At 30.9% G+C, this 23,735-nt stretch overlaps 1 protein-coding gene across 5 annotated transcripts in view; it reads right to left on the bottom strand.

Moving 5' to 3' along the window:
* Nucleotides 1-23,735, bottom strand: part of LOC107456068 (synaptotagmin-15) — a 186,344-nt gene that overhangs the window by 58,665 nt on the left and 103,944 nt on the right. For all 5 annotated transcript variants that reach the window (XM_071178452.2, XM_087166100.1, XM_071178450.2 and 2 more), the window contains exon 2: nt 4,291-4,459. In XM_071178452.2, the coding sequence (XP_071034553.2) occupies nt 4,291-4,459 (169 nt within the window). The remainder of the gene's footprint in view (nt 1-4,290; nt 4,460-23,735) is intronic.

The raw sequence follows: 23,735 nt of genomic DNA, 5'->3' as shown, positions 1-23,735 counted from the left end.
TCCCTCATAAAAGTAACAAAATGGTTGAGAGAATTGAGCCAAAAGAGCGAATGGTGGATCTTCGAACCCCTTTTATGCAAATACGAGAACTGGGTGTTGATGACCAGTTACGGATAAAAGGAACCATTGTCAACGTACCCAATGACTTGCACAAGACTTGAGACTGTCTTCCACGCAATATAAATGATTATTCATCCACTATTTATGTAAAATTAAAAAAAAAAGCCTAGCTTTTAAATCATTTTTCATGTATGAACTTGTGAATCCGAAACGGGTGTATGATGCAGCTTACAATCTCCATCAAACACCATTGTACCAATCCGAATATATTAATATTGATCTCGATTGACTGTTCAATGGCTATTCAGTCATCAAAAGAATTCACACAGAATGTGTCTGAGCTGCATTTAAATATGTCTGTGAAATTGTGTACCAGTTCAGGATCAACAGTTAAAGTTTTCCAAGATGAAAACACAATAAAGTCGCTTTTCCAAGAAAAATTAGACAACAACCACTTTGCCAATGGCTAACCTGTGATCACAATTTTTTTATTTTTTTATTTTTTACTTAAATCAAACACGTTTTTTTACAAAATAAATAAATAAATAAATGGTAAATCTGTTAAAATATTGCAGATTGAAAGAGAATACTACTTATTGCCTGAATTTTAGCTTTAAAATAAACACATTACAACGCATTGTATGTGTAAAATAAATGCATTGTATTAAGTTGCTAAATATATTTATAAATATGCTGCTTTTAGAAATAAATGAGATCATTCTTATTTTTTCTAAATTGAGCTACGATCAAAGATGGCAAGCGCTTAACAAATAGACGAACATGAATACTGATCAGTTCAAGAGGTATGAATGATAAAAAACCATAATAATAACCTAAACTTGCACGATTTGATCTTATATCTATCATCATTTTTATTATGTATTTTTTATACATCAACTTATTAGATAGATTAATATAACTAAGATTTAATTAAAATTTAATATTTGAGATAGAGGTTTTAAGGATCTTTGGCTTTGCCCTGTCTTTTGGCCCTGCTCTGCCTCCGCAAAGGGGGTTAGTGTTGAGCATCATATAGCCTTCATGGTATTTCCTCTCTGATATAAAATTGCGTGTCACAATGTGTATCATTTTTTGATAAAGTTTCTTTGAATGTAAATTAAGGATGGTGATTACGGAACATCCTATATGTTTAAAATACATTTTTAAGTTATTCTTTGTCATGACAATGTAAAATATATCAGACAACTGATGAACATATTATTTGAGAACACAGATATCGAACACTTTATACCATTTCATATATTATTATCTCTAACTACTAGATTTTTATTAAAATTAAAATTACTAGATTAAATTACTAGATTTAAAAATTACTAGATTACTAGATTTTTATTACTAGATTTTTATTTATTTGTCATTTGAATATATGTGAGTTGTAAGCTAGATTTTATTTATTTGTCATTTGAGTACGTGTAAGTTGTAAGTTAGAATTTGTATCATCGGTTGCTATAGTGATATTGTAGAACAAATATTCGTGTAAAATGAAAGCGTTATGTTTCTTGTTTTTTTTTTTGTAAAATGGAGTCAGAATAATTTTATTTTAGTTAAGTAGTAGCTTTTTAGTGGGGAACGACGGAATATTTCAGTTTTTGGTTGAGTCTCTTAACACTGGTAATCATCTAATTTCACTTCAACAATACAATCATTGCCAACTAAACTCAACTTAAACTAGAACAAATGTAATCTAATAGCAATACCACACAGATATACTGGGTTATTCATAATTCCCTCCGGGTATTATTGTATCCGGGTAATTGATGCATGCCGTGTGACCAAGGGTTCACACATAGAACACCTGTAATGTATGTAAGTGAAACTTGAATAGTTTCGGAATAATTTCATATGTTTCTTTTTTTCATATTAGTCTTCTTTTTTTTTTTTTTTACTATAACGCTTCGAAACCCCGGAGGGAATTATGAACCCCGGATGAATAACCCTGTATATAAAAAGTTTTCATTCTAATGCTAGAGGAAACAAGAAAAAGCGACGCTTTTTTTCAAAACCCAGCAAAATTGCAACAATCTCTCTTAAATTCTTACAGCACCATATGCTACAGAAAAAAGTTTGTCGTTTTGTGTCATTATTTTTAATTGTATTTACGTAACTCGTTATAATCGTTTGGTTATTTGATTCATTTTAGTTCCATATATAAATTACTTCTATGGTAATTCTTAAGGGATGTCGGGTGTATGGGAGGAGCTGATACTTATCCGGAAAAGATTAACAACAAGTAATAAGAGTACTTCGATTTTTCCTTGCATTCAGAAAAAATAAACTTTTTGTGGCGATTAAAACATAGCAACAGCTGTTAGAATTGTTCTAGTTACCCTGAACTAGCTCTGATATAATTAAAAAAGAAGAGAAAATGACATGGCTAGGCAAATAATTGAGTATATGAGTAATAGCTGTTACAAAATGTGCAATTATAATATATTTAATTCTTATAAATAAGAAATGGTAGTTTCAATGAGTAAATTTTTTCCCGAAGGAAAGATTAAAATAAAATATTTCTATCAGTTTCTAATGTTTTCTGGATAAGTAGCAGCCCTGACAAAAGTATATTTTGTTAAGTAAATGGAATTTATCTTAAATATTTTAATTTCTCTCCAGTTTTATCGTTCTTAAATTCATTTCAATGCAGAATAAATTACCTATTCGCTTGGTTGATTGCACCACTAATCTTTTTAAACTGAAATAACAATTTAGCAATGCTGCTTTTTTCTTCTCACAGTTTGTAGTAGAATGAAGTATTATATGACAGAATGAAATTACCATGAATAAATTAAAGATATGAATTTTTTTTGTCTTATGCCTGTTTAGGCAGTGGGGGTGCGATTGTTCCTGTTTTTCAGTAGCGCCATCTATGGCCAGGAATTCGATTTCTGCCACGCCATTCACACAACCACAACCCGTTTATAGGGCGGGTCACATTCACACACAAAGAAGAAAGGACATAGAACACAGAGAGAGAGAGAAAAAAAACATTCATGCCTTGCCCGGGATTCGAACCCAGGACCTTTCTGATGCAAGGACAGTTCCCTGCACCCTACACAGGCCGGTCGGCAAAAAATATAATAAAAATACTTTTACAATAGAACTAAAACCTATAATAAAATGATTGGTAATTGATATAATCGCATGTTTTATTTTTCATTACAAATGCACACCATCAAAAACATTTTCAGAACACTAACATAAATTCACATAATATTATCTTTTTTTCAATAACTTTTAATGAAATGAAAGAGAAAAAAAAACTAAACTCTAGAACTATAAATCACAGAGAAGTATTATTCATTTATAATACAAATATAATCACACAGAATTCAATAAAAATATGATAGCGACTCTAAATTATAAACCATAAAATGTCAACTATTCAAATCTACGGATTCAACAAACACTTTATTTTTAGTGTTGCTAGAGGGCGCAGCGGCCTGTTGGGCGAGGAGGAACTTTAAGAAAAGCGTCGTGATGAAGTCAGCTTAGATAGTCATTGCGCATTATCGTTTAATGCAATACCTAGCATTCATTTTTAGAAATATTGACTCAACGTTTGAACCATAACATCGTAACCTGAAACCTTAAAAAGACGCAAATTTTCTGCAACCTGAATGATGTGAAAAACTTAATCATGTTTCTGATCAAGTTATCTCGGAGTATAATGTACTAATGTTTAAAAAGTACTAAAATATCACCAAACTCAGTCATCATATTAAGGTTAACACTAGAAAGAACGAAACTTAGTATATACCTATATTGCCCAAAAGCAGTCAAAATGACTGGATTGTAAAAGAATAACTAATGTGTGAAGAAATTGGTTCAAAATTCATTTTTAACATTTTTCATATTATTTACAGTTAGATAACAAGTTATAAGTAAATATTAACAATAAAAAAATTATACGTTGTACAAAAAGTCACAAAATTCTAAGAAATTGTGTCATTATATACATCATTGTTTTTCTAATTGAAATTAAAAACAGTCAAAATGACTTCTTTGCGCAATCTAGTGTTAAATAAATTGGAATGATCAAATTGATTAGAAGTATCGCGTAATGCTTAAAAAAGAGAGACACTAACATCAAACTGAGCACCATATTAAGGTTGAAAAAAATTTGAATGGTTTAAACAAAATGAAAAATTTGAACTCATTGGGGAATTTCTAATAGCGTATGGATAACGAAACGACTTAAAAACGTGTACTTACATTTGCTGAGGGCAAAATTCAGATCCTGGTATATAACTGTTATCAAGGAGATCAGATCCCTTTTTAGTCCTCTGCTGTCTTCTTCGGATGTACATGATGAGGGCTATGATGATGGTGAAGAGGAGGAAACCTCCCACACTGCATCCGATGATGATCCATAGGTAGAGACCTAAAATAGAACAAAAAATGAATTCTTCGGTGACAATTACACATAGACGGTGTCTCTAGCCAATGTCCTTAACATATATTTTTGTTTAGAATCAAAGTCGTAAATGAAACTAAAAACAAAAAGACGCTATGAATCTTTGACGAGACGTTATCGGAGTCAACCACAAGCGAAGGTGGGGTTAAAAGCGTTAAAATCAATTTCAGTATTGAATGAAATTGAAAAGCTTCCATTAGAAAAGTTTTAGATTTAAAAGTTAAGACATGGGCTAAAAGATATTACTGGTCTGTAAAAATTTTTACTAATTCGTACACATTGTTTTCTGGTTCATGTAATCACTCTAATAGATTCTTTGCCTTATTTAACGTAAAATTTAATTTAAATGAAAAATTACAATAAAAAGAATGTGTAATGCTCCCATCTATGATGGATTTATAAATATTATGATATATAGTTGGTCATAATGAAACAGACCAAAATAGGAAACTGAAAATCGAAACGCATAAGGAAGATAACTGATAATTACTTTATAGTAGTCCAGACCAACAGATCACCATTAATTTTGAAACCTGGTTTTCATTATTTTCCTTTGCAAGATAAGAAGAAAAAACCAACCTCCGACGCTTGCCTAAAAACGTAATAGCAAATGAAGTGAACAAATAAGTGAGTGGAAAATGAATAAATGAACCTATGGAACCAAAAAAGAAAAGAAACAAATAAGTGAATGGCCGAATAGGTAAATAAATTGATTAGTCAACGAAGAAGGAATGAAGTTTAAAAACTCATAATTCACTGTACGACAGTTTGCGACCAAACTTTTTCAGCTTCATTTTTTGGGTGATAAATCTAATGAAATTATTTGCATTATTTGAACAGAATTAATAAAATGTTTTTGATATTATACACACTAACCCTGGTTTTACCATACAATATTATCTTTTAAGACATATGGAAAAAGCCACAATATCTGACGTTAGTTCAAAAGTGCAATAGCAAATGAATCCGTGAAAAATAAGTGAGTAAAATGAAAAGTGAATAAATGAACTTATGGTATCAAATAAGAAAAGTAGCAAATAAGTGGACGAGTACGTTAATGAATGAATAAGTCATCGACGAATGAATGAAGTTTAAAAACTCATAATTCACTGTACGGCAGTTTGCGACCAAACTTTTTCAGCTTCATTTTTTGGGTGATAAATCTAATGAAATTATTTGCATTATTTGAACAGAATTAATAAAATGTTTTTGATATTATACACACTAACCCTGGTTTTACCATACAATATTATCTTTTAAGACATATGGAAAAAGCCACAATATCTGACGTTAGTTCAAAAGTGCAATAGCAAATGAATCCGTGAAAAATAAGTGAGTAGAATGAAAAGTGAATAAATGAACTTATGGTATCAAATAAGAAAAGTAGCAAATAAGTGGACGAGTACGTTAATGAATGAATAAGTCATCGACGAATGAATGAAGTTTAAAAACTCATAATTCACTGTACGGCAGTTTGCGACCAAACTTTTTCAGCTTCATTTTTTGGGTGATAAATCTAATGAAATTATTTGCATTATTTGAACAGAATTAATAAAATGTTTTTGATATTATACACACTAACCCTGGTTTTACCATACAATATTATCTTTTAAGACATACGGAAAAAGCCACAATATCTGACGTTAGTTCAAAAGTGCAATAGCAAATGAATCCGTGAAAAATAAGTGAGTAGAATGAAAAGTGAATAAATGAACTTATGGTATCAAATAAGAAAAGTAGCAAATAAGTGGACGAGTACGTTAATGAATGAATAAGTCATCGACGAATGAATGAAGTTTAAAAACTCATAATTCACTGTACGACAGTTTGCGACCAAACTTTTTCAGCTTCATTTTTTGGGTGATAAATCTAATGAAATTATTTGCATTATTTGAACAGAATTAATAAAATGTTTTTGATATTATACACACTAACCCTGGTTTTACCATACAATATTATCTTTTAAGACATATGGAAAAAGCCACAATATCTGACGTTAGTTCAAAAGTGCAATAGCAAATGAATCCGTGAAAAATAAGTGAGTAGAATGAAAAGTGAATAAATGAACTTATGGTATCAAATAAGAAAAGTAGCAAATAAGTGGACGAGTACGTTAATGAATGAATAAGTCATCGACGAATGAATGAAGTTTAAAAACTCATAATTCACTGTACGGCAGTTTGCGACCAAACTTTTTCAGCTTCATTTTTTGGGTGATAAATCTAATGAAATTATTTGCATTATTTGAACAGAATTAATAAAATGTTTTTGATATTATACACACTAACCCTGGTTTTACCATACAATATTATCTTTTAAGACATATGGAAAAAGCCACAATATCTGACGTTAGTTCAAAAGTGCAATAGCAAATGAATCCGTGAAAAATAAGTGAGTAGAATGAAAAGTGAATAAATGAACTTATGGTATCAAATAAGAAAAGTAGCAAATAAGTGGACGAGTACGTTAATGAATGAATAAGTCATCGACGAATGAATGAAGTTTAAAAACTCATAATTCACTGTACGACAGTTTGCGACCAAACTTTTTCAGCTTCATTTTTTGGGTGATAAATCTAATGAAATTATTTGCATTATTTGAACAGAATTAATAAAATGTTTTTGATATTATACACACTAACCCTGGTTTTACCATACAATATTATCTTTTAAGACATACGGAAAAAGCCACAATATCTGACGTTAGTTCAAAAGTGCAATAGCAAATGAATCCGTGAAAAATAAGTGAGTAAAATGAAAAGTGAATAAATGAACTTATGGTATCAAATAAGAAAAGTAGCAAATAAGTGGACGAGTACGTTAATGAATGAATAAGTCATCGACGAATGAATGAAGTTTAAAAACTCATAATTCACTGTACGACAGTTTGCGACCAAACTTTTTCAGCTTCATTTTTTGGGTGATAAATCTAATGAAATTATTTGCATTATTTGAACAGAATTAATAAAATGTTTTTGATATTATACACACTAACCCTGGTTTTACCATACAATATTATCTTTTAAGACATACGGAAAAAGCCACAATATCTGACGTTAGTTCAAAAGTGCAATAGCAAATGAATCCGTGAAAAATAAGTGAGTAAAATGAAAAGTGAATAAATGAACTTATGGTATCAAATAAGAAAAGTAGCAAATAAGTGGACGAGTACGTTAATGAATGAATAAGTCATCGACGAATGAATGAAGTTTAAAAACTCATAATTCACTGTACGGCAGTTTGCGACCAAACTTTTTCAGCTTCATTTTTTGGGTGATAAATCTAATGAAATTATTTGCATTATTTGAACAGAATTAATAAAATGTTTTTGATATTATACACACTAACCCTGGTTTTACCATACAATATTATCTTTTAAGACATACGGAAAAAGCCACAATATCTGACGTTAGTTCAAAAGTGCAATAGCAAATGAATCCGTGAAAAATAAGTGAGTAGAATGAAAAGTGAATAAATGAACTTATGGTATCAAATAAGAAAAGTAGCAAATAAGTGGACGAGTACGTTAATGAATGAATAAGTCATCGACGAATGAATGAAGTTTAAAAACTCATAATTCACTGTACGGCAGTTTGCGACCAAACTTTTTCAGCTTCATTTTTTGGGTGATAAATCTAATGAAATTATTTGCATTATTTGAACAGAATTAATAAAATGTTTTTGATATTATACACACTAACCCTGGTTTTACCATACAATATTATCTTTTAAGACATACGGAAAAAGCCACAATATCTGACGTTAGTTCAAAAGTGCAATAGCAAATGAATCCGTGAAAAATAAGTGAGTAGAATGAAAAGTGAATAAATGAACTTATGGTATCAAATAAGAAAAGTAGCAAATAAGTGGACGAGTACGTTAATGAATGAATAAGTCATCGACGAATGAATGAAGTTTAAAAACTCATAATTCACTGTACGACAGTTTGCGACCAAACTTTTTCAGCTTCATTTTTTGGGTGATAAATCTAATGAAATTATTTGCATTATTTGAACAGAATTAATAAAATGTTTTTGATATTATACACACTAACCCTGGTTTTACCATACAATATTATCTTTTAAGACATATGGAAAAAGCCACAATATCTGACGTTAGTTCAAAAGTGCAATAGCAAATGAATCCGTGAAAAATAAGTGAGTAGAATGAAAAGTGAATAAATGAACTTATGGTATCAAATAAGAAAAGTAGCAAATAAGTGGACGAGTACGTTAATGAATGAATAAGTCATCGACGAATGAATGAAGTTTAAAAACTCATAATTCACTGTACGGCAGTTTGCGACCAAACTTTTTCAGCTTCATTTTTTGGGTGATAAATCTAATGAAATTATTTGCATTATTTGAACAGAATTAATAAAATGTTTTTGATATTATACACACTAACCCTGGTTTTACCATACAATATTATCTTTTAAGACATATGGAAAAAGCCACAATATCTGACGTTAGTTCAAAAGTGCAATAGCAAATGAATCCGTGAAAAATAAGTGAGTAGAATGAAAAGTGAATAAATGAACTTATGGTATCAAATAAGAAAAGTAGCAAATAAGTGGACGAGTACGTTAATGAATGAATAAGTCATCGACGAATGAATGAAGTTTAAAAACTCATAATTCACTGTACGGCAGTTTGCGACCAAACTTTTTCAGCTTCATTTTTTGGGTGATAAATCTAATGAAATTATTTGCATTATTTGAACAGAATTAATAAAATGTTTTTGATATTATACACACTAACCCTGGTTTTACCATACAATATTATCTTTTAAGACATACGGAAAAAGCCACAATATCTGACGTTAGTTCAAAAGTGTAATAGCAAATGAATCCGTGAAAAATAAGTGAGTAAAATGAAAAGTGAATAAATGAACTTATGGTATCAAATAAGAAAAGTAGCAAATAAGTGGACGAGTACGTTAATGAATGAATAAGTCATCGACGAATGAATGAAGTTTAAAAACTCATAATTCACTGTACGGCAGTTTGCGACCAAACTTTTTCAGCTTCATTTTTTGGGTGATAAATCTAATGAAATTATTTGCATTATTTGAACAGAATTAATAAAATGTTTTTGATATTATACACACTAACCCTGGTTTTACCATACAATATTATCTTTTAAGACATACGGAAAAAGCCACAATATCTGACGTTAGTTCAAAAGTGCAATAGCAAATGAATCCGTGAAAAATAAGTGAGTAGAATGAAAAGTGAATAAATGAACTTATGGTATCAAATAAGAAAAGTAGCAAATAAGTGGACGAGTACGTTAATGAATGAATAAGTCATCGACGAATGAATGAAGTTTAAAAACTCATAATTCACTGTACGGCAGTTTGCGACCAAACTTTTTCAGCTTCATTTTTTGGGTGATAAATCTAATGAAATTATTTGCATTATTTGAACAGAATTAATAAATTGTTTTTGATATTATACACACTAACCCTGGTTTTACCATACAATATTATCTTTTAAGACATATGGAAAAAGCCACAATATCTGACGTTAGTTCAAAAGTGCAATAGCAAATGAATCCGTGAAAAATAAGTGAGTAGAATGAAAAGTGAATAAATGAACTTATGGTATCAAATAAGAAAAGTAGCAAATAAGTGGACGAGTACGTTAATGAATGGATAAGTCATCGACGAATGAATGAAGTTTAAAAACTCATAATTCACTGTACGGCAGTTTGCGACCAAACTTTTTCAGCTTCATTTTTTGGGTGATAAATCTAATGAAATTATTTGCATTATTTGAACAGAATTAATAAAATGTTTTTGATATTATACACACTAACCCTGGTTTTACCATACAATATTATCTTTTAAGACATACGGAAAAAGCCACAATATCTGACGTTAGTTCAAAAGTGCAATAGCAAATGAATCCGTGAAAAATAAGTGAGTAGAATGAAAAGTGAATAAATGAACTTATGGTATCAAATAAGAAAAGTAGCAAATAAGTGGACGAGTACGTTAATGAATGAATAAGTCATCGACGAATGAATGAAGTTTAAAAACTCATAATTCACTGTACGGCAGTTTGCGACCAAACTTTTTCAGCTTCATTTTTTGGGTGATAAATCTAATGAAATTATTTGCATTATTTGAACAGAATTAATAAAATGTTTTTGATATTATACACACTAACCCTGGTTTTACCATACAATATTATCTTTTAAGACATACGGAAGAAGCCACAATATCTGACGTTAGTTCAAAAGTGCAATAGCAAATGAATCCGTGAAAAATAAGTGAGTAGAATGAAAAGTGAATAAATGAACTTATGGTATCAAATAAGAAAAGTAGCAAATAAGTGGACGAGTACGTTAATGAATGAATAAGTCATCGACGAATGAATGAAGTTTAAAAACTCATAATTCACTGTACGGCAGTTTGCGACCAAACTTTTTCAGCTTCATTTTTTGGGTGATAAATCTAATGAAATTATTTGCATTATTTGAACAGAATTAATAAAATGTTTTTGATATTATACACACTAACCCTGGTTTTACCATACAATATTATCTTTTAAGACATACGGAAAAAGCCACAATATCTGACGTTAGTTCAAAAGTGCAATAGCAAATGAATCCGTGAAAAATAAGTGAGTAGAATGAAAAGTGAATAAATGAACTTATGGTATCAAATAAGAAAAGTAGCAAATAAGTGGACGAGTACGTTAATGATTGAATAAGTCATCGACGAATGAATGAAGTTTAAAAACTCATAATTCACTGTACGACAGTTTGCGACCAAACTTTTTCAGCTTCATTTTTTGGGTGATAAATCTAATGAAATTATTTGCATTATTTGAACAGAATTAATAAAATGTTTTTGATATTATACACACTAACCCTGGTTTTACCATACAATATTATCTTTTAAGACATATGGAAAAAGCCACAATATCTGACGTTAGTTCAAAAGTGCAATAGCAAATGAATCCGTGAAAAATAAGTGAGTAGAATGAAAAGTGAATAAATGAACTTATGGTATCAAATAAGAAAAGTAGCAAATAAGTGGACGAGTACGTTAATGAATGAATAAGTCATCGACGAATGAATGAAGTTTAAAAACTCATAATTCACTGTACGGCAGTTTGCGACCAAACTTTTTCAGCTTCATTTTTTGGGTGATAAATCTAATGAAATTATTTGCATTATTTGAACAGAATTAATAAAATGTTTTTGATATTATACACACTAACCCTGGTTTTACCATACAATATTATCTTTTAAGACATATGGAAAAAGCCACAATATCTGACGTTAGTTCAAAAGTGCAATAGCAAATGAATCCGTGAAAAATAAGTGAGTAGAATGAAAAGTGAATAAATGAACTTATGGTATCAAATAAGAAAAGTAGCAAATAAGTGGACGAGTACGTTAATGAATGAATAAGTCATCGACGAATGAATGAAGTTTAAAAACTCATAATTCACTGTACGACAGTTTGCGACCAAACTTTTTCAGCTTCATTTTTTGGGTGATAAATCTAATGAAATTATTTGCATTATTTGAACAGAATTAATAAAATGTTTTTGATATTATACACACTAACCCTGGTTTTACCATACAATATTATCTTTTAAGACATACGGAAAAAGCCACAATATCTGACGTTAGTTCAAAAGTGCAATAGCAAATGAATCCGTGAAAAATAAGTGAGTAAAATGAAAAGTGAATAAATGAACTTATGGTATCAAATAAGAAAAGTAGCAAATAAGTGGACGAGTACGTTAATGAATGAATAAGTCATCGACGAATGAATGAAGTTTAAAAAACTCATAATTCACTGTACGGCAGTTTGCGACCAAACTTTTTCAGCTTCATTTTTTGGGTGATAAATCTAATGAAATTATTTGCATTATTTGAACAGAATTAATAAAATGTTTTTGATATTATACACACTAACCCTGGTTTTACCATACAATATTATCTTTTAAGACATACGGAAAAAGCCACAATATCTGACGTTAGTTCAAAAGTGCAATAGCAAATGAATCCGTGAAAAATAAGTGAGTAGAATGAAAAGTGAATAAATGAACTTATGGTATCAAATAAGAAAAGTAGCAAATAAGTGGACGAGTACGTTAATGAATGAATAAGTCATCGACGAATGAATGAAGTTTAAAAACTCATAATTCACTGTACGGCAGTTTGCGACCAAACTTTTTCAGCTTCATTTTTTGGGTGATAAATCTAATGAAATTATTTGCATTATTTGAACAGAATTAATAAAATGTTTTTGATATTATACACACTAACGCTGGTTTTACCATACAATATTATCTTTTAAGACATATGGAAAAAGCCACAATATCTGACGTTAGTTCAAAAGTGCAATAGCAAATGAATCCGTGAAAAATAAGTGAGTAGAATGAAAAGTGAATAAATGAACTTATGGTATCAAATAAGAAAAGTAGCAAATAAGTGGACGAGTACGTTAATGAATGAATAAGTCATCGACGAATGAATGAAGTTTAAAAACTCATAATTCACTGTACGGCAGTTTGCGACCAAACTTTTTCAGCTTCATTTTTTGGGTGATAAATCTAATGAAATTATTTGCATTATTTGAACAGAATTAATAAAATGTTTTTGATATTATACACACTAACCCTGGTTTTACCATACAATATTATCTTTTAAGACATACGGAAAAAGCCACAATATCTGACGTTAGTTCAAAAGTGTAATAGCAAATGAATCCGTGAAAAATAAGTGAGTAAAATGAAAAGTGAATAAATGAACTTATGGTATCAAATAAGAAAAGTAGCAAATAAGTGGACGAGTACGTTAATGAATGAATAAGTCATCGACGAATGAATGAAGTTTAAAAACTCATAATTCACTGTACGGCAGTTTGCGACCAAACTTTTTCAGCTTCATTTTTTGGGTGATAAATCTAATGAAATTATTTGCATTATTTGAACAGAATTAATAAAATGTTTTTGATATTATACACACTAACCCTGGTTTTACCATACAATATTATCTTTTAAGACATACGGAAAAAGCCACAATATCTGACGTTAGTTCAAAAGTGCAATAGCAAATGAATCCGTGAAAAATAAGTGAGTAGAATGAAAAGTGAATAAATGAACTTATGGTATCAAATAAGAAAAGTAGCAAATAAGTGGACGAGTACGTTAATGAATGAATAAGTCATCGACGAATGAATGAAGTTTAAAAACTCATAATTCACTGTACGGCAGTTTGCGACCAAACTTTTTCAGCTTCATTTTTTGGGTGATAAATCTAATGAAATTATTTGCATTATTTGAACAGAATTAATAAAATGTTTTTGATATTATACACACTAACCCTGGTTTTACCATACAATATTATCTTTTAAGACATACGGAAAAAGCCACAATATCTGACGTTAGTTCAAAAGTGCAATAGCAAATGAATCCGTGAAAAATAAGTGAGTAAAATGAAAAGTGAATAAATGAACTTATGGTATCAAATAAGAAAAGTAGCAAATAAGTGGACGAGTACGTTAATGAATGAATAAGTCATCGACGAATGAATGAAGTTTAAAATACTCATAATTCACTGTACGGCAGTTTGCGACCAAACTTTTTCAGCTTCATTTTTTGGGTGATAAATCTAATGAAATTATTTGCATTATTTGAACAGAATTAATAAAATGTTTTTGATATTATACACACTAACCCTGGTTTTACCATACAATATTATCTTTTAAGACATACGGAAAAAGCCACAATATCTGACGTTAGTTCAAAAGTGCAATAGCAAATGAATCCGTGAAAAATAAGTGAGTAGAATGAAAAGTGAATAAATGAACTTATGGTATCAAATAAGAAAAGTAGCAAATAAGTGGACGAGTACGTTAATGAATGAATAAGTCATCGACGAATGAATGAAGTTTAAAAACTCATAATTCACTGTACGGCAGTTTGCGACCAAACTTTTTCAGCTTCATTTTTTGGGTGATAAATCTAATGAAATTATTTGCATTATTTGAACAGAATTAATAAAATGTTTTTGATATTATACACACTAACCCTGGTTTTACCATACAATATTATCTTTTAAGACATACGGAAAAAGCCACAATATCTGACGTTAGTTCAAAAGTGTAATAGCAAATGAAATCCGTGAAAAATAAGTGAGTAGAATGAAAAGTGAATAAATGAACTTATGGTATCAAATAAGAAAAGTAGCAAATAAGTGGACGAGTACGTTAATGAATGAATAAGTCATTGACGAATGAATGAAGTTTAAAAACTCATAATTCATTGTACGACAGTTTGCGACCAAACTTTTTCAGCTTCATTTTTTGGGTGATAAATCTAATGAAATTATTTGCATTATTTGAACAGAATTAATAAAATGTTTTTGATATTATACACACTAACCCTGGTTTTACCATACAATATTATCTTTTAAGACATACGGAAAAAGCCACAATATCTGACGTTAGTTCAAAAGTGTAATAGCAAATGAATCCGTGAAAAATAAGTGAGTAAAATGAAAAGTGAATAAATGAACTTATGGTATCAAATAAGAAAAGTAGCAAATAAGTGGACGAGTACGTTAATGAATGAATAAGTCATCGACGAATGAATGAAGTTTAAAAACTCATAATTCACTGTACGGCAGTTTGCGACCAAACTTTTTCAGCTTCATTTTTTGGGTGATAAATCTAATGAAATTATTTGCATTATTTGAACAGAATTAATAAAATGTTTTTGATATTATACACACTAACCCTGGTTTTACCATACAATATTATCTTGTAAGACATACGGAAAAAGCCACAATATCTGACGTTAGTTCAAAAGTGCAATAGCAAATGAATCCGTGAAAAATAAGTGAGTAGAATGAAAAGTGAATAAATGAACTTATGGTATCAAATAAGAAAAGTAGCAAATAAGTGGACGAGTACGTTAATGAATGAATAAGTCATCGACGAATGAATGAAGTTTAAAAACTCATAATTCACTGTACGGCAGTTTGCGACCAAACTTTTTCAGCTTCATTTTTTGGGTGATAAATCTAATGAAATTATTTGCATTATTTGAACAGAATTAATAAAATGTTTTTGATATTATACACACTAACCCTGGTTTTACCATACAATATTATCTTTTAAGACATACGGAAAAAGCCACAATATCTGACGTTAGTTCAAAAGTGTAATAGCAAATGAATCCGTGAAAAATAAGTGAGTAAAATGAAAAGTGAAGAAATGAACTTATGGTATCAAATAAGAAAAGTAGCAAATAAGTGGACGAGTACGTTAATGAATGAATAAGTCATCGACGAATGAATGAAGTTTAAAAACTCATAATTCACTGTACGGCAGTTTGCGACCAAACTTTTTCAGCTTCATTTTTTGGGTGATAAATCTAATGAAATTATTTGCATTATTTGAACAGAATTAATAAAATGTTTTTGATATTATACACACTAACCCTGGTTTTACCATACAATATTATCTTTTAAGACATACGGAAAAAGCCACAATATCTGACGTTAGTTCAAAAGTGCAATAGCAAATGAATCCGTGAAAAATAAGTGAGTAGAATGAAAAGTGAATAAATGAACTTATGGTATCAAATAAGAAAAGTAGCAAATAAGTGGACGAGTACGTTAATGAATGAATAAGTCATCGACGAATGAATGAAGTTTAAAAACTCATAATTCACTGTACGGCAGTTTGCGACCAAACTTTTTCAGCTTCATTTTTTGGGTGATAAATCTAATGAAATTATTTGCATTATTTGAACAGAATTAATAAAATGTTTTTGATATTATACACACTAACGCTGGTTTTACCATACAATATTATCTTTTAAGACATATGGAAAAAGCCACAATATCTGACGTTAGTTCAAAAGTGCAATAGCAAATGAATCCGTGAAAAATAAGTGAGTAGAATGAAAAGTGAATAAATGAACTTATGGTATCAAATAAGAAAAGTAGCAAATAAGTGGACGAATACGTTAATGAATGAATAAGTCATTGACGAATGAATGAAGTTTAAAAACTCATAATTCATTGTACGACAGTTTGCGACCAAACTTTTTCAGCTTCATTTTTTGGGTGATAAATCTAATGAAATTATTTGCATTATTTGAACAGAATTAATAAAATGTTTTTGATATTATACACACTAACCCTGGTTTTACCATACAATATTATCTTTTAAGACATACGGAAAAAGCCACAATATCTGACGTTAGTTCAAAAGTGTAATAGCAAATGAATCCGTGAAAAATAAGTGAGTAAAATGAAAAGTGAATAAATGAACTTATGGTATCAAATAAGAAAAGTAGCAAATAAGTGGACGAGTACGTTAATGAATGAATAAGTCATCGACGAATGAATGAAGTTTAAAAACTCATAATTCACTGTACGGCAGTTTGCGACCAAACTTTTTCAGCTTCATTTTTTGGGTGATAAATCTAATGAAATTATTTGCATTATTTGAACAGAATTAATAAAATGTTTTTGATATTATACACACTAACCCTGGTTTTACCATACAATATTATCTTGTAAGACATACGGAAAAAGCCACAATATCTGACGTTAGTTCAAAAGTGCAATAGCAAATGAATCCGTGAAAAATAAGTGAGTAGAATGAAAAGTGAATAAATGAACTTATGGTATCAAATAAGAAAAGTAGCAAATAAGTGGACGAGTACGTTAATGAATGAATAAGTCATCGACGAATGAATGAAGTTTAAAAACTCATAATTCACTGTACGGCAGTTTGCGACCAAACTTTTTCAGCTTCATTTTTTGGGTGATAAATCTAATGAAATTATTTGCATTATTTGAACAGAATTAATAAAATGTTTTTGATATTATACACACTAACCCTGGTTTTACCATACAATATTATCTTTTAAGACATACGGAAAAAGCCACAATATCTGACGTTAGTTCAAAAGTGTAATAGCAAATGAATCCGTGAAAAATAAGTGAGTAAAATGAAAAGTGAAGAAATGAACTTATGGTATCAAATAAGAAAAGTAGCAAATAAGTGGACGAGTACGTTAATGAATGAATAAGTCATCGACGAATGAATGAAGTTTAAGAACTCATAATTCACTGTACGGCAGTTTGCGACCAAACTTTTTCAGCTTCATTTTTTGGGTGATAAATCTAATGAAATTATTTGCATTATTTGAACAGAATTAATAAAATGTTTTTGATATTATACACACTAACCCTGGTTTTACCATACAATATTATCTTTTAAGACATACGGAAAAAGCCACAATATCTGACGTTAGTTCAAAAGTGCAATAGCAAATGAATCCGTGAAAAATAAGTGAGTAGAATGAAAAGTGAATAAATGAACTTATGGTATCAAATAAGAAAAGTAGCAAATAAGTGGACGAGTACGTTAATGAATGAATAAGTCATCGACGAATGAATGAAGTTTAAAAACTCATAATTCACTGTACGGCAGTTTGCGACCAAACTTTTTCAGCTTCATTTTTTGGGTGATAAATCTAATGAAATTATTTGCATTATTTGAACAGAATTAATAAAATGTTTTTGATATTATACACACTAACCCTGGTTTTACCATACAATATTATCTTTTAAGACATACGGAAAAAGCCACAATATCTGACGTTAGTTCAAAAGTGCAATAGCAAATGAATCCGTGAAAAATAAGTGAGTAGAATGAAAAGTGAATAAATGAACTTATGGTATCAAATAAGAAAAGTAGCAAATAAGTGGACGAGTACGTTAATGAATGAATAAGTCATCGACGAATGAATGAAGTTTAAAAGCTCATAATTCACTGTACGGCAGTTTGCGACCAAACTTTTTCAGCTTCATTTTTTGGGTGATAAATCTAATGAAATTATTTGCATTATTTGAACAGAATTAATAAAATGTTTTTGATATTATACACACTAACGCTGGTTTTACCATACAATATTATCTTTTAAGACATATGGAAAAAGCCACAATATCTGACGTTAGTTCAAAAGTGCAATAGCAAATGAATCCGTGAAAAATAAGTGAGTAGAATGAAAAGTGAATAAATGAACTTATGGTATCAAATAAGAAAAGTAGCAAATAAGTGGACGAGTACGTTAATGAATGAATAAGTCATCGACGAATGAATGAAGTTTAAAAACTCATAATTCACTGTACGACAGTTTGCGACCAAACTTTTTCAGCTTCATTTTTTGGGTGATAAATCTAATGAAATTATTTGCATTATTTGAACAGAATTAATAAAATGTTTTTGATATTATACACACTAACCCTGGTTTTACCATACAATATTATCTTTTAAGACATACGGAAAAAGCCACAATATCTGACGTTAGTTCAAAAGTGCAATAGCAAATGAATCCGTGAAAAATAAGTGAGTAAAATGAAAAGTGAATAAATGAACTTATGGTATCAAATAAGAAAAGTAGCAAATAAGTGGACGAGTACGTTAATGAATGAATAAGTCATCTACGAATGAATGAAGTTTAAAAACTCATAATTCACTGTACGGCAGTTTGCGACCTAACTTTTTCAGTTTCATTTTTTTGGGGGATTAATCTAATGAAACTATTTGCATTATTTGAACAGAATTAATAAAAAGTTTTTGATATTATACACATTAACCCTGGTTTTATCATACAATATTTTCGTTTAAGAGATATGGAAAAAATCACAATATCTGACGTTAGTTTAAAAGTGTAATAGCAGATGAATCAGTGTACAAATAAGTGAGTAGAATGAAAAGTGAATAAATGAACCTATGGTATCAAATAAGAAAAGTAGCAAATAAGTGAGTGGACGAGTACGTTAATGAATGAATTAGTCATCGACGAATGAATGAGGTTTAAAAAGCCATAGTTCACTATACGGCAGTTTGCGACCAAACTTTTTTGGTGATAAATCTAATGAAATTACTTGAATTATTTGAGGAGAATTTATAAAAAGTTTTTGATATTATATAAACTGCTGTTTGTAGAAAATGCAACACCATGAAGGAATCATCAGAATCAAATGAAATTCGCAGCAAATGTCAATTATAGGATATTATGCAAATTAATAAAGTTTCAGAGCCATCGCGCGTGCGTGGCGCGCGCAGCGCCCTCTGAATTGATGCTGAAAGCGTATAAATAAAGTGCTGTAGCGGGACGTTGAAAATAGTCTATGATTATTTGTTAGTGGCAAACGTTTAGTGAGACCTGAGTATGCCTCCACGACGGAAGAATAAGAAATTCAAGCAACTTACGGAGTTTGAACGAGGGAGGATAATCGGCCTTCGAGAAGGAGGATTTTCCTATCGCGCAATAGCAGCTCGTATGCAGCGGAACAGTTCCACAGTGATGCGAGTTTGGAAGCAGTGGACCGACGAGCACCGAACAACTCGAAAAACAGGCACTGGACGACAGAAGGTGACGTCAGAGCGCGATGATCGACACCTGCTCCGCATGGCGGTGAATGATCGCACAGCTTCCTCCAGGCAGCTGGCAGCACATTGGTCTACTGCTACAGGTGTACAATTGTCGGCTTCGTCAATTCGTCGTTGTCTGCTGCGCCGTGGATTGCGTGCAAGGGTGCCATTATACAGGATTCCCCTCACGGCGGATCATCGACGGCTGCGTCGGCAGTGGGCTCTTGAGCACAGAGACTGGCGAGCTGATTGGCACCAAGTTGTCTTTTCAGATGAATCACGCTTCAATTTGTAGACCCATGATGGCCGTGTTCGTGTTAGACGTTATGCCGGTCAACGCTGCCTTCCTGAGTGTATTATTGAACGACATAGTGGTCGAACACCCGGAGTTATGGTCTGGGGTGCGATTTCGTATCATGGACGATCCAATTTGATACGAATTGAGGGTAATCTCAATAGCAACAGATACGTCCGTGAAGTGCTACAGCCCGAAGTCGTTCCTTTCCTTCAAGGCATCCCTGGAGCTATCTTTCAGCAGGATAATGCACGCCCACATGTTGCGCGGACTGTTAGAGACTTCTGTTCAGCACAACGCATGCAACTTCTTCCTTGGCCTGCTTATTCGCCGGATATGTCGCCTATTGAGCACGTGTGGGATATGGTTGGTCGGCGTCTCACTCGTGATCCGCGTCCTGCAGTTTCCAAAGACGAACTTTGGTTGCGCATACAAGCGATATGGAATTCTCTTCCTCAAGCAGATATTCAACATCTGTTTGACTCCATGCCACGTCGTATAGCAGCACTTATTGCAGCGCGTGGTGGCTGCACCAAATACTGATTTCGGACGCTTAATTTGTTTCTTTTGTTTTGAAAATTTCATCATTTATTTGTATCAGTACAAGTCGTTTCTGCATTAAATTTCATTTGATTCTGATGATTCTTTCATGGTGTTGCATTTTCTACAAACAGCAGTTTATATTAACCCAGGTTTTACCATAAATTGCTTTCTTATGGAAAAAAACCCACAATATCTGGCATTATTTCAAAAATGTAATAGCAAATGAATCCGTGAACAAATAAGTGAGTAGAATGAAAATTGAATAAATGAACCTGTGATATCAAATAGGAAAAGTAGCAAATAAGTGAGTGGACGAGTACGTTAATGAATGAATTAGTCATAGACGAATAAATGAAGTTTAGAAACCCAAATGTTTCAAATTAATTTTTTTTGGGTAATAAATCTGTTGAAATTACTTGCATTGCTTAAACAGAATCAATTAAAAGCTTTTGATATTACATGGAGAGTAGTAAATACCGTATTATTCGAATCACGTAAATGAATAATAAAAGGGAAGATAAATAGAATCAAAGTGAAAAAAAGTCTCAGCAAATAATAAAAAAGGTTTTAAAAGATGATGTAGAATTTAAAGTAATGGAAAACAAGAAAGTTTTAAGGATTCCTTAAAAGTTTTCTTCTAACGAGAGTGGGTGGTAAATATACAAAACACAATTAGTCTTGAAATCATTCTAAACTGTTTTGTTATAACAAAAGATTACTTTTTTCTTTAGAGGTACGCTTTTAAAAAGAATTTAAGAAGCTTTGGGAATAAGCAGAAAGTAAAAACTTGAAAAAACGAAAGAAATAAGTTTTTGTTTGCGGTATTCTAAACATTGTAAAACCATAAAAAATGCTCTATGCTAATTTATTCAAAAAAGTACTTTAGTAGCTATATATAAAGAGGAAACATTTTTTTATTATTAAATACAGTATCAAAACCATTATTCTGAACAAACCTAATTAAGCGCTATTATTTTGAACTAATTCTGTTAAAGGCAATCAATTTGAATTAATACTAATAAGACAATTGTTCATAATATCAAGATAAAAGTTTCAATTTAATTCTATAAATATTTCTGCCATTTTTTACCACGTTTATATCAACTTGCCTTCGTGTATGTCTGTTCGGGGGGAATTTTGTAATCGATTTTAAACTAACTTCCCGACTAGCTACAGACTTCAAATTTGGCACATAGTTCAGAATTGGATGACAATGCATGAAAATGAAGAGAAAGAAGACATACAAAGTAAAATAAAATTAAAGAAAAATTAATGTTTTTGGATTGTCTTTTGTTGTCGATTCGATTAATTCAAATTAGTGTCACATGTCAGCTTAAAAGTTTTGTGTACTGTGAGTGAAAAAATTGAGATTTTGGAAGTAAAAAAAAATCAAATAAAAAATAATATTTTTAAAAACCGACGCCCGGTGGCTGAGCGGTAGAGCTTCGCGCTGTCGTGCCACAGGTTCCTGGTTCGATCCTCGGGACGGGCAAGGTTGACTCAGCCTTTCATCCCTTCAGTGGGTCGATAAATGAGTATCAAGCATGCTTGGGAACTAAACATTGGGGGTTCCGAGTTCGGCTGACCACCTGACCGGAGCATCTGCTCCTCCCTAGAGCCCAAGATCAAGAAAACTGAGATGGGCACAGTAGGCCTGTTGTGCCACTGAGTTTAGTTTAGTTTAGTTTTAAAAACCACGTTTTTGTAGTGGAGAATAATAATTAAAAAATAAAAATTTGAAAAACGAACGTGGGGCGCATGAAATACATAACAGTACATATACATATACACATTTTCTTACTCATACACACGCACAGCCACATACACATGCATATACACAAACATATTCCACATCCAGATACAATTACAATTACAGATATACATACACATATTCTCATGAGCACACATACACACTCTAATATAACATTGCTGTTATATATTTCATGCGCCCCACGTTTTTCGTTTTTCAAATGTTTATTTTTTAATTATTATTCTCCACTAAAAAAACGTGGTTTTTAAAAATAAAATTTTTTATTTGATTTTTTTTGCAATTAGAACTCTCCTTAATCAATAGTCTCAGATTGTTTTATAGTTTGTAAGGCATAAACCAGCTAATGTCTAATTGTATCAACTATTTAACACTTAAATATATTAATTAATAGTAGTGTCATACTAAGATAAAATTGTTGCTGAAAGTAGAATCCTCACTGATGCCCGAATTTTGTGTGGTATCAAGATGAATAGCCGTAATTTCCCCCAGCTGTTTAGTTATTACATACATGTACAATGTACATAATTATATATAGTTTCGTTTAATTTGAAAGGAAATCTGGTTTCGCATGTCAGTTAATTTGAAAGATATTATGGTCCAAATTGCTACAACATTTGTGGAATAGGTTTATACTGTAAGATGCCTACCTATGCAGTACCTATTATCGTATTATCTATTAATATTTGAAATTCTGTAACTGTAAGATGTCATGGCACTGTACAAAGTCACTAGTTTTTTACGTATAGACAAATGAAGTGAAACTAACTGGGAATCAAATTACCGAAGATAAGAAAAATCAATAAAAGAAAAACGGAAGGGGCCAAAAATGTAGGACTCTCGTACTGCTTATGAAAACAAATACTTTATTCTCAACAAATTAGTTGAAAATTTTATCATTTCAAAATTAGTTAAAAATTTCTTCAATAGATGGCGCTGCTGAGAAAACCGCAAAAAAAAAAAATGTTTTCAAAATTACTTCTACGTTCAATAACAATATAATACAGCCTGCGGAAACAATTGACAGATGTAAGTGCAAATATTTCAGTTTGAATGGTCAAAAATGCTAGAAAAAAGGATATTTTATGTTTCTTTAAAATGTTCTGCGCCATCTGTTGACAAACTTTGTAACTTTTGAAACTTGGTGAGAATGAAATCTGATATATCTGACAGTAAATCATGAATTCACTTTTCTTTGAGTTTTGAATC

The sequence above is a fragment of the Parasteatoda tepidariorum genome, chromosome 6 (genome assembly GCF_982258835.1).
Source record: "Parasteatoda tepidariorum strain Cologne lab strain chromosome 6, Ptep-v5.0, whole genome shotgun sequence".
NCBI classification, from domain to species: Eukaryota; Metazoa; Arthropoda; class Arachnida; order Araneae; family Theridiidae; genus Parasteatoda; species Parasteatoda tepidariorum.
Note: the sequence above shows the minus strand (reverse complement) of the source record. Positions and strands in the feature narration are given on the sequence as shown.